This window comes from Ptychodera flava, chromosome 12 (genome assembly GCF_041260155.1).
Source record: "Ptychodera flava strain L36383 chromosome 12, AS_Pfla_20210202, whole genome shotgun sequence".
In the NCBI taxonomy this organism is placed as follows: Eukaryota; Metazoa; Hemichordata; class Enteropneusta; family Ptychoderidae; genus Ptychodera; species Ptychodera flava.
Window position 1 is genome coordinate 10,004,066 of NC_091939.1, and position 12,351 is coordinate 10,016,416.

At 36.3% G+C, this 12,351-nt stretch overlaps 1 protein-coding gene across 1 annotated transcript in view; it reads left to right on the forward strand.

Annotated features, from left to right (window-relative positions):
* Window positions 1-12,351, forward strand: part of LOC139144930 (synaptic vesicle 2-related protein-like) — a 48,601-nt gene that overhangs the window by 14,608 nt on the left and 21,642 nt on the right. The window contains 2 exon segments of the mRNA XM_070715763.1: window positions 12,219-12,260; window positions 12,263-12,303. Of these exon segments, the coding sequence (XP_070571864.1) occupies window positions 12,219-12,260; window positions 12,263-12,303 (83 nt within the window).

The following is a 12,351-nucleotide window of genomic DNA, read 5'->3' on the forward strand; positions in this document are numbered from 1 at the left end:
TGTGTCATACAGTGATCGGAAATATTTCTTTTTGAAATCATAGACTCTGCATGATCAAGATACTAACTGAACAAAGTGTAAAGGCTACATATTATTAATAATATTGATGAATGCTTTATCTAATACTAATCCTGATAAGTACAAAACAACATAAAGTAAAGCTTATCGTTCAGAGTATTGACATTTTTTTTATGTGTAACATCAAATATGTAGATGCAGTGTTTTTCTTATATTTAAAAGTAGCCAGCCCAGGTAATTTAAGAAAGTAGACGGGTGGACTGCGAGGGAGCGAAGCGACTGAGGGGGGGGGAGAGCGCGAGAGGTGGGTGTCTCCCCTCTGGCAAGGCGAAAAATTTTGTTGTGTCTTAGACGTGGCTAAAATACAACAAAACAAACAAACATGATTTTGTTTTGTTTGTATTATTTATGACATACCAGTACTTATGGTTTTATTTGCAGTAAAGTCACCTGCAGTCTGCTCATTTCATTGCTCATTTCCCATTCTGCATTACTAGTAAGTATAACCCCGGACTCACTAAAAAAATGTTAAAATTATAATCAGAAAGAATATATGATAAGTACAATCTACGTTAAATTAATACTAGTTAGTATTCACCATCCGGCCTACCTATATAACTGTTTTCATGATGATATTTAAAAAAATGACATTCAATTCCATCAGCAAGGTGCTAGTGGCCGACGCCACATTTCTTTTTGACGCCATCGTTAAAGATGACCTAAGATGACCTTCATACTAATCAAACCAATCACGCTGCTCGATCAAAGCCAACACCATAGGCACGTCCATCAGCCCATCACACTACTTTACAAAAGATCGGGCTCAAAAAGCCACACATGGGTATTTAGAAACTGTAATTATGTTTGTGCAGTTCCAAGTGGGGAAAGGGGTCACGAAACTGCTAATCGTAGGTGTGCCGTCTAACAACTGGCAGTGCGATCTCAAAATTAATAGGTCTATAAAAATAATCGAATTTATACGTAAAAGTAGCCAGGAAAAAACTTGAAACAGGCGGGTTGTTTACCTGGCACCCAGCTTCTAAGGACAACACTATAGATGTTGACCGCCTATAAAAATGGCAGTTCATACAATTACCATGTCGCAGATTGAGATACAGTAGTAAAGAATTGAAACATCTGTGCATCCTCCTCGAACTCTGTTACAATAGAAATAAATTTGCACTAGTGAGTTAACTGCATGTCACACATTTATAAACTCTATGTTCCTGATATTCACACATAATTTGTATCTACCGATACAGTATGTCAGTATGTATGCATGTGTGCACCTACCGTTATATGCTATGTATTGTATGCTGTCTGAATGTACTGTATGTGATGTGTGCACATCCAATACTATGTGAGAAATTGTCCTGTACATTCTGCACATACCAGCACATATTTTTTCATGTGTTGATATAAATATGTCATGCAAAATTGAAACAATCAGTATGCATATCACATACACACTGACAGACATCAAATATAGTTTGTAAAATAATTCTCAGATTTTTAATATTATTTTAATTATCTAATGTTGCAAAAGTCCAGTTTTTTTTTCTGGAAAATCAAATTTTTTTCTTCCACCAAATCACTCTGGGCTTTGCAAACGCGTGTTCACTTTTCACAAGATCAGTGTGACATGACCGATTTTTTAACACCATGTTTGTTAGCCCTAAATTCTGAAGTGATAATATTGAACAGTGCTCGCAGAAATTTGAGTAGGGGATTCCTTCAGCTTGACATACATGTAGCTGCCTTCGCTCTCACTCTCAGCTAAGTATATTCATTGAACTCTAATTATCAAGGATGGTGTCAGTGAGTATTTAAAATACTTTGACATTATCTTCACATTTTATCAGCAATGCTCAGTTACCACGAAAATGTGATACATTGACAGTATGTTTGATACAATGTCATGTAATACACTGTTGTTTTAGTTTTAATTCACATAGCAGTGTTGTTTCAGTTTTTAAAGTTCACACTGCAAGCCAGAAATACGACTGACACCACTTGAATCATGTCTTCAAAATAGGACTGATTCCAAATGACATCAGAATTACATCATTGATATGCAAAAATAATATTTTCAGAGAATTTTGGAAATTACAGTGACATTGATAGGGAATTTGGTGCTTTGTGACCACACGATGTTCTAATTGAACCTGTATTTAAAAAAGCAGATTTCAAGGTATTTGACCTTAAGCTCTAGAATTTTTGTCAAACATTTTCTCTTTACAAATGATATATCCAATAGGTCTTGATTTTGATTTCAGAATTTTTAGGATAACCTTCTTAAATGCCCAAATGCCCAAACGATGATGAAAATTGGATATGTAATTATTTAGGCCCAATCTTGTCATTTTTGTCAAAACATATTTTCCAGAACTGGTGTTGTTATATCTTTTAAAGGTATTGGTACGTTCCTAAAGGTGATTTAATTTTGATTTGTTGAAATTATTGCAACATTTGCATATGTTAATTTTTAGGACAAATTTTCTCTTTTTTTGTGTCAGATCATCATGTTGTTCATAAAAATACCAGTCTAACAGCTTTCAAATTTAGTTTACAGGTTCCTAGGCCCGACTGTTCTCTTTTTTGTGCAAATGGTGATGTACAACAGTGTCTTATCTTTAGTTAAAAAAAAACACTACATGTATACCGGTATACGGTACCTATTTCAGTTATTTCCATATTTAATTTAGGTGCCTTGGACTGATTAAATTCCGGAAAAAATCTTGTTGATGACATTGTGTTCCTTCATCATCACAGCCATATAAACACAGGGCTGTCGAAAATTTATTTGATTTTTAATGTAACAGCTCTGACATGAAATTGTTCGCCATAATCCACATAAATTTACGAAACATGTATACATGTACATTACTACAAGCATCGTTATCACTGAACATGTCATTGCCTGTTGTTATTATTTAAGACACTGTTTAGAATATTTTAATATCGTGAAATATCTTCATAAGATAAATCATAGAATGAATTATGAATAGCTATCAAATTAAAAACATGACTAGTTGAAATGAGTGTCCGTATGTTACCTGTTAGGGCATTTTTCAGTGAGCTGTCATTCTTTTTAGAGCTGAGGTCACTGTATCTGATTCACTGCATTGTGATATTGGAGCTATTCTTTTCAGGGATGATCAATTTTTCATGTCACTGAAAATTGAATGTAAGGTATGTAACTGTAAGGTTATATTTGCCATGCCAAAAGCCAAACTTATAGCTACAAATCAGAGGTACAATTTGAATATGAAATGCAAGGGAAAAAAACAACGAGGTGACTTGTTCAAGGAGGGTCACAAAGGACATAGCCGGAAGGCATGTTGTGATTGGGAAATCGTGACTTTCATGTGTAAACATGTTTTTTGTTTGAAGAGATTTTATCAATGGGAAAGTGGTGAATGGTGTGGTAAATGTTTTTTAAGTGCTGTGGTTAGAGTCTGTATATGCAGAGTTCTAAATTTATGGCAGGGATTGTTGTGATGAGTTTAGATACAGGAAAATACCGGGTAATGTTTCATCTGTGATAGGTACTGTAAGTCTCATCTGTGTGTGTGTGTATGTGTATGTATAGATTACAAAGGTATATATGTGTATGTATAGATTACAAAGGTATATATGTGTATGTATAGATTAACAAAGGTATATATGTGTATGTATAGATTACAAAGGTATATATATGTATGTATAGATTATAAAGGTATATATGTGTATGTATAGATTACAAAGGTATATATGTGTATGTATAGATTACAAAGGTATATATGTGTATGTATAGATTACAAAGGTATATATGTGTATGTATAGATTACAAAGGTATATATGTGTATGTATAGATTACAAAGGTATATATGTGTATGTATAGATTACAAAGGTATATATGTGTATGTATAGATTACAAAGGTATATATGTGTATGTATAGATTACAAAGGTATATATGTGTATGTATAGATTACAAAGGTATATATGTGTATGTATAGATTACAAAGGTATATATGTGTATGTATAGATTACAAAGGTATATATATGTATGTATAGATTACAAAGGCATCAGTGTGGTACTGTACAGGTATTTTAGGGGACAGTGTTTGATTGTTAGTTAGTAAGGTTTGATCTGAAATTGTGCCAGGGGGTTGTCTTGGCATGCTTGATATACCAACAAGTCAAGGTTGGGAACAGTAAAATTATTTACAGGATTCAACATAACCGTTCATTGATATAGCCTGGCCTTGGTAAAAGCACTGACTGATTTACTAGTAATGATAAAAAAAGTCATGAAGCACATGAAATGTAAAGGATGTATTTACTGTAGTTTTGTAGCTGAATATACAATGTACTAATACTACCGGTAGTAATGAACAACATACTTTTTTACCACTATGCATTAAGGTAGTATGCACCTTGAAATTGAAAATCTTAAACTTTTGCTCAATTTTACATAAAGAAAAATTAAAGCATTCCTTTCAAAATAAGAGTAAAAAATAAAACATGGAAATAAAATTAAAATCAGTGGTCACCTTGCAAAATTTTGTACATGAGAAACAAATTACCCAATATCTATCAACTCATTCAAAATGGCCGCCATCTCTGTGTTAACTCTATTTGAGAAAATACAATTTTTGATTTTCACAAAACTAAATTGTTGAAGCGTTATTTACTTCATCAGCTTTAAACCAAGTTCCCACAAGTGGTAGATCAAACAAATATTGTAAAAGTTTGAGAATTCAAATATATTTCTCCAATGGGAATTCTACCTTTGTTGCGATAATTCTGATGTACCGAAGACCATTAGATTTATTGTATACAGTAATTCTAGATTCCATAGCAATAAGGATTTCACTCCCGCTCGAATAACAATGTAACTTTGTAAAGCAAGTGCTCAACCAAGCTCTGTGTCTGTTTTGTATTATTTTGAAACTGAAAGTTGTAAACTTTGCTCATTCTATGTTAAAAGTAACTTTCAACCATTTTTTTGTGAGTAAGAGTAAAATTCAGGAGCCACCGTGGAAAGTTTACTCTACAGGTTTCAAAGCGAGTTCACATAAGCAGCAGACCAACAAAGTATTGTAAAAAGTCGAGCGTCCACAAAACCGTCCATTTTGTTTAATTATTTACCTTAAGGTAGTATGGTATGTGCCTTGAAAGTAAAAAAGACAAACTTTTGCTGAAACTTTCCTCAAGGAATATTTCAACCATTCTCTTTCAAAATAAACATTTGGGGTGACTCTGCAAATTTTTGTACTAGAGAAACAAATTACACAAGATTTACCAATATTTGAAATTCAAAATGGCTGCCAACCCTGTGTTTACTCTATGGAGAAAAAGATAGTTTTTTTACTTTCAAAAAACAACATGTTGAAAAGTTTTCTCACACCAAGAGCTTTAAAATGAACCCCCACAAGTGGTAGATCAGGAAGGAATTGTAAAAGTTTGAGAATCTGAATATCTGTCCCCGAGGTGCATTCTACCTTAATAGAAGTGTCAGGCTTCACTTATTTTAACCTAAAATTTACAATTATTATTTTGAATCAATTATACAAGTCAACTAAGATGGCTTAGTATGCTTGAAAATATTAATCAAAGAGATGACAGTAGATATGCTATGTGAATTATGGGCCAGTCAAAATAATTAAACAATCTTATAATATAATTGGTGTAAATTTAATGGATAACCTCTGACATGCAAGAAGAAAAGGGCAAACACACATTCATGCTAGCTGCAAGCAGAAAGGATGAGGAAAACAGAAATATCATTTCTTTTATCTACTAGAAAAATATGCTCTTTTAAATTGTTGTTTATGACAGAAAAATGTATCCCTAAGTGAAAAACCTTGACCTTGAAAACCAGTCATGTACATTTGCTTTCAGTAACCATGTGACGTCACTTAAATGGTCATGCCATTACCTGTACTGGAACTTTTGATATGTCTCGTTAATTAATTCTGAGATTTTGCACAAAATGAAACTGATATTATTGAAATACCAGTCTATTTTTAATGAGCACCTTCAGACATTATATCATTTATGTCATCAACGCTATGTGTGCCAAAGTCAATTTTTGTCACCTATATAAAATGTAACCCCAACAATTTTTTTTTAGTTTTCCAAACTTTTGATCAAAAACTGTAGCCAATGAAAAGTGATGTCCATTTGGTCAAAAATTGTGCAAAGAATTACAAAAAAATTCATAAAGATTGGTCAACTTTTGCACTAAAGTTTTGTTGGGAAATTTACAGCACTGACAGTGTTGATGTGTATCACTGTTTTTTTAGTCCCCACGGACACCGTCCGGGGGGACTTATAGGTTTGGTCATGTCCGTGCGTCCGTGCGTGCGTCCGTGTGTGCGTGCGTGCGTGCGTCTGTGCGTCCGTCCGTTCACGCAGATATCTCAGAGACGCCTGGAGCGATTTTGTTCAAACTTGGTTCAAGGATAGTACCCTACCTCATACAGATGCACGTCGATTTGTTTCACAATGCGATCAAATTTGGCCGTGTTAGAGGACTTTTCAGTTTCACCTCCATAGACCCCATGTATAAGGCAGTCCATAGACTCCCATGTATAAGCACAGGCGACCATAAAGTATTACTGAGATTTTCACACTGTTTTCTCTATCATTTTCTCTCCTTCATGCTCTGACTGATCGGAGTAAATAAAATAAATGGTTTATCAGGCCTCGAAGTTTACGCCGGCCCAGCGGCCCAGGGCCGGTAAAAATTGCGCTGGGCAGGTGTATTTTATTGTCGTCGGCCCAGCTGGGCGGTGAATTTGTCAGACTAATACTGCGTATTTCAGGAAATTCATGTTTTCGCTGACAAAAATGTCCATATTCAGGAAATAAAACAATAACAATGCCCTTGCCCAAAGTTTACAGCACGGACCTTTTAAAAGTAAAACGATGTTTGACGCGATCGCGTTGTCATCAAGCGACTTCCGCATTGAGGGCAGTACATATTTGGTGTTGCGACCTGACCTCTCCCACGTACACAGCGTACGTGGTCTAAATATAGCTACATAAATTTGCATACATCGTCACTGGGACATGTAACTTATTCATTCCTCCGTACGTGCCTCGCTTCACCTCATAGAATAAACATGAGTCTTTTCAACTTTGGCTTTACAAAAAGTTCGAAGGGAGTTTGTACTGCTCAAGAAAATCAAAGTGAGAAAAGAAAAGGCAATGACAAAGATGGTGACAGTACAGCAACGGCCGACAAAGGCAACGACAGTGATACAACAAATGTGGAGCCATGTGGTGAATCGACGTCTGTAGCTGTAGCGAGCACGTCAACAGAAAGTGAAAAGTCTGTGAAGAGCGATGGCAGTGCACAGTCGACTTCATATTAGAAGGAGTATGTGAGCGAAAATGGAAGCGGGGATACAGGGATGAATGGTTCGAATGGCTAAAGTGAGATGAGAAAGACGAGCAGGCAGTCATGTATTGCTAATATATTGCTAATAGTTTCCTGGCACTGGCCAACAAGTCATCAGCTTTCTTTGTATTGGTACGACACGATACAGAAGACAGGCTTTGACACACGTAATAGACGACCTGAACTAAAAGATTTGTGAAATTGGCTTGGGCAGGTAAAATATTTGTTGGGCTGGTAAATTTTCAGAGTACCTGCCCAGTGGGCAGGTAAGCAAAAAAATAAACTTCGAGGCCTGTTTATATAACTAACCTAGCCTCTGCGACTCTTTATTTATTTTACACTCCATTACATGGACGTATATCTCTCATACACACATGCCGTAATTAATTAGTCAACACAACTAATTATGCTAATCCGTGGACTTATCAGAGGTTGGTCAACATCGGAAAGATAGTGATGTTAATGAAAAAGGTACCATTCCTATCTTTCGCGATGTTGACCAACCCGTAAAATCCCTGATAAGTCCAAGAAAGTAGAGAAAATGATAGAGAAAACTGTGTGAAAAACTCAGTAATACTTAATGGGTCGCCTGTGGTATAAGGCAGTCGATAGACTCCCATGTATAAGGCCAAGAAAAATAAAAATTTAGTTTCTCATCGTATTCATATTGCAAAAAGGATGCAGTTACACAGTTTTTAGTGCCCACAGATAAAGTCGATGGGGCTTATAGATTGGGTCATGTCCGTCCGTGAGTCCATCCGTGAGTCCATCCGTTTACGCAGATATCTCAGACACTTTGACAAAAATGTCACGTGACCTTGGTGACCTTTGACCTCAAATATACATATATGTCTATAACTCAGTAACCACAAGTGCTAAACCTTTCATATATGGTATGATGGGACACCCTATGACGCCACATATTGTACCTCATTGATTATGCGCATATCTAATTTTGAGCGAGCCAAATGACCTAGAGGTCTGATTTTGGTATATATGGATAACTTAGCAATACAATTTTTGACAAAGTGCCATGTGACTTTTGACCTCAAATATACATATTTGTCCATAACTCAGTAACCACAAGTGCTAAACCTTTCATATATGGTATGATGGGACACCCTATGACGCCACATATTGTACCTCATTAATTATGTGCATATCTAATTTTGAGCGAGCCAATAGAGCTAGAGGTCTGATTTTTGGTATATATGGATAACTTAGCAATACAATTTTTTTGACAAAATGTCACGTGACCTCAATGACCTTTGACCTCAAATATACATATTTGTGCATAACTCAGTAACCACAAGTGCTACACTCTTCATATTTGGTATGATGAGACACCTTATGACGCCACATATTGTACCTCATTAATTATGCGCATATCTAATTTTGAGCGTGCCAATAGAGCTAGAGGTCTGATTTTTTGGTATATAGGCAGGGCCTGGAAAATTTAATTTTTATCCACTTGTCCCCGGACAAGTAGCCTCTATTTTTCTACTTGTCCGTAGCAGAAACTCACTTGCCCTGAAAATTTTCAAAAAAAAAATGATTCTGCTCTTACCCAGATTGTGGGACCTCTCCTACCATGGTTTGTGACAAATTGGTGGTATTTACAGTTTATAATTGTAAAATAAGTACATTACCATAATGAAAATTATTTAATATGCTTTCGTCGTTTATGGGAATTCTTTCCAGTTACCACATTAAGATGTGTTTAACAGAAATAAATACTAGTAAGATGTTTCATCACATTTATGACTACAAAAGTAGAAGTGATTGAAGACAATAGTCTAATAATACAGACTTGTAACATGGTTTTTTCACTACTGCTGTAAAGATCACTTCATTTTTATAATTGCCCAAATGATTGATACTTTTTCATTGAAATTGCAAAAAAAAAAATAGGTTGAAAACACTAAATATCTGAGAGAAACTCCTTTCTCTTCATAATAGCAATAGCAACTTGCCATACCACGGCTTTGACAAGCTAGGTGGCTTTTGTTAAGGTCCGCTACAATCAAGATAGGGGGTCTTGACCATATAAGGAATTCAGCATGGTGACCTACACAAGCTTGCTGCGTACGATTGAAGAGTAGCATGAGACTCCTTCTGGAGAAATTTCTGACTGCAAAATACTACTTTGAAAGACGGATATAGTGCTTCATCAAAATTTTGGAGTTACTGATGATATTTTAGGGAAAGTTGTGAGCTTCCATCACACCACATAGTGCCGTTGAACTTTGATGCTCCGTGCAGTGTGGCTAGAAATTTTATTCTCCGTACACACTGTGTACTGTACTGTAGCTAGCAGGTTAGTTGGGTAGAGAAACCGTGGTTGTCAATAAAGTTTGCTTTACTGTTTCACTGGCCTAATTGTTATGTGAAAAGTTAGTTGTTCTATTTAAAATGATCTAGGCTTCCACTTCAAACATCACTATCTGGTTATTACCTCGTTACATTTTACATGTAAAAAGAGTGGAGAAGTACGTAGGCCCCAGGGTCCAGTGGCTAGTGGACGCAAATCGACTTGCTTATACCATGAATCGCAAACTGTAACAGAGTAACTGATTTTTCTTGGTTCCCAGACACTTCGCACCAAAACCACTTCGCACCATACCATCTCGTCCCATACCATTTCGCACCAAAACCACTTCGCACCAAAACAACCTCGTACCAAAACCTCTTCGCCCCAAAAATCACGTCGCCCAAAACCATTGCGACCCGAAAAAAACACCACTTTAACTCCCCAATTTATCGGTAACCGTTAAAAGCTGAAAATAACCAACCACTGCCAGTGAAGTTTTAATCACCTTTCTACCATCCCAGGACTGAAATCTTGAAATTGTACACATTTCGAGAAAATGACATCGCATCGTGCAATACCGCGCACGGCACCTGAAATGTACCATTTAGTAGTTTGTGTTTCTTTTTTCTAATATATGGTATGGTTTCATGGAAGAATAAATGGTTCGTGGTAGCCAAGTTGCAGGTAAAAACAACGTTATGATACATCGTGACATCGATGTTTTAGGACCAGTTGACGGAACTATACGATAAACGATGTGGTTTTAGTACGAGGTGGTACTTGGGGCGAAGTGGCGTTGGACGAGGTAGTACTTGGGACGAGGTGGTTTTGGTGCGAAATGGTTTTGGGACGAAGTTGTGTGGGGCGAACTGGTTTTGGTGCGAAGTGTCTGGACCCTTTTTTCTTTAGTGTTTCGGTTGAGATGAAAAAATAAGCTCTGATTTGAGTGCGTTCCAGTGACCCATGTCTGGTACTTTTGGGGGACATTGTTTCTAATTTGCGTCAAAAGACAAAGAACGCACTCTTGGCAAAACACTGAGTTGACTCTGAACTTTCTGCCCGCGGGCAAGTGAGGGCTAGTTTGCGCTAGTCCGTATTAGAAATCAGTCTGTCCCGGGCATCGGGCAAGCGTAATTTTCAGGCCCTGATAGGGATAACTTAGCAATACAATTATTTTGAAAAAATGTCATGTGACCTCAACGACCTTTGACCTCAAATATACATATTTGTCCAAAACTCAGTAACCACATGTGCTACACCCTTCATATTGGGTATGATGGGACACCTTATGACGCCACATATTGAACCTCATTAATTATGTGCATATCTAATTTTCAGAGAGCCAATAGAGCTAGAGGTCTGATTTTTGGTATATAGGGATAACTGAGCAATACAATTTTTTGACAAAATGTCATGTGACCTCAGTGACCTTTGACCTCAAATATACATATTTGTCCATAACTCAGTAACCACAAGTGCTACACCCTTCATATTTGGTATGATGGGACACCTTATGACGCCACATATTGTTACTCATTAGTTATGCGCATATCTAATTTTGAGCGAGCCAATAGAGCTAGAGGTCTGATTTTTGGAATGTAGAGATAACTTAGCAATACAATTTTTTTGACAAAATGTCACATGACCTCGGTGACCTTTGACCTCAAATATACATATTTGTCCATAACTCAGGAACCACAAGTGCTACACCCTTCATATTGGGTATGATGGGACACCTTATGACGCCACATATTGTACCTCATTGATTATGTGCATATCTAATTTTGAGCAAGCCAATAGAGTTAAATGTATGATTTTTAGTATATAGGGATAGACTATAGGATAGAAATTTTTTGACAAAATGTCATTTGACCTCTATAACCTTTTACCTAAAATACACGATTATGTCAATAAATAAGTAACCACAAGTGCTATGTCCTTTATATTTAGTAGGATGGGAGACCTTATGACAACACATGCTTTACCTCGTTAATTATGCCCATATATAATTGTGGGCAAGCCAATAGAGCTAGAGGTCTGAATTTTGGCATATATGGATTAATTAGCAATACAATGTGTTTTTTTTTCAAAATGTCTTGTGACCTTGATGACCTTTGACCTTGAATATGCATATATATGCATAACTCAGTAACCACAAGTTCTTTACGCTTCAATTTTGTTAGGATAATAGACCATAAGATGTCACATCTTGTACCTCATTTATTATGCACATATGTATTTCTTGGCTGGCCAATACAGCTAGAGGTCTGATCTTTTTTCCCGATTTAGAACCATAACCAAACATATACACTCCAGTGATACTTAGACATGCCTCTTGTTTCAAATTGGGAACAATGACATAGACCTATGTGTCCATAGATCTGAACATATACACTCCAGTGATACTTCTTAATGACCTCATTTCCCTGCCCCATCAAGACTAATATCCTATTACAAGTGGGGACTATGTCATTGTCAATGACTTGTTTTTCCAACAGATAGTTTCACCGTGGAAGATGCTGTTGAAGCCATTGGATTTGGAAATTTCAAATTAAACTGTCAATCCTTGCAGGATTGTGCTGGGTAAGATCATCGCTTCCACATATTTCTGAACATCACATCCTCCCACCA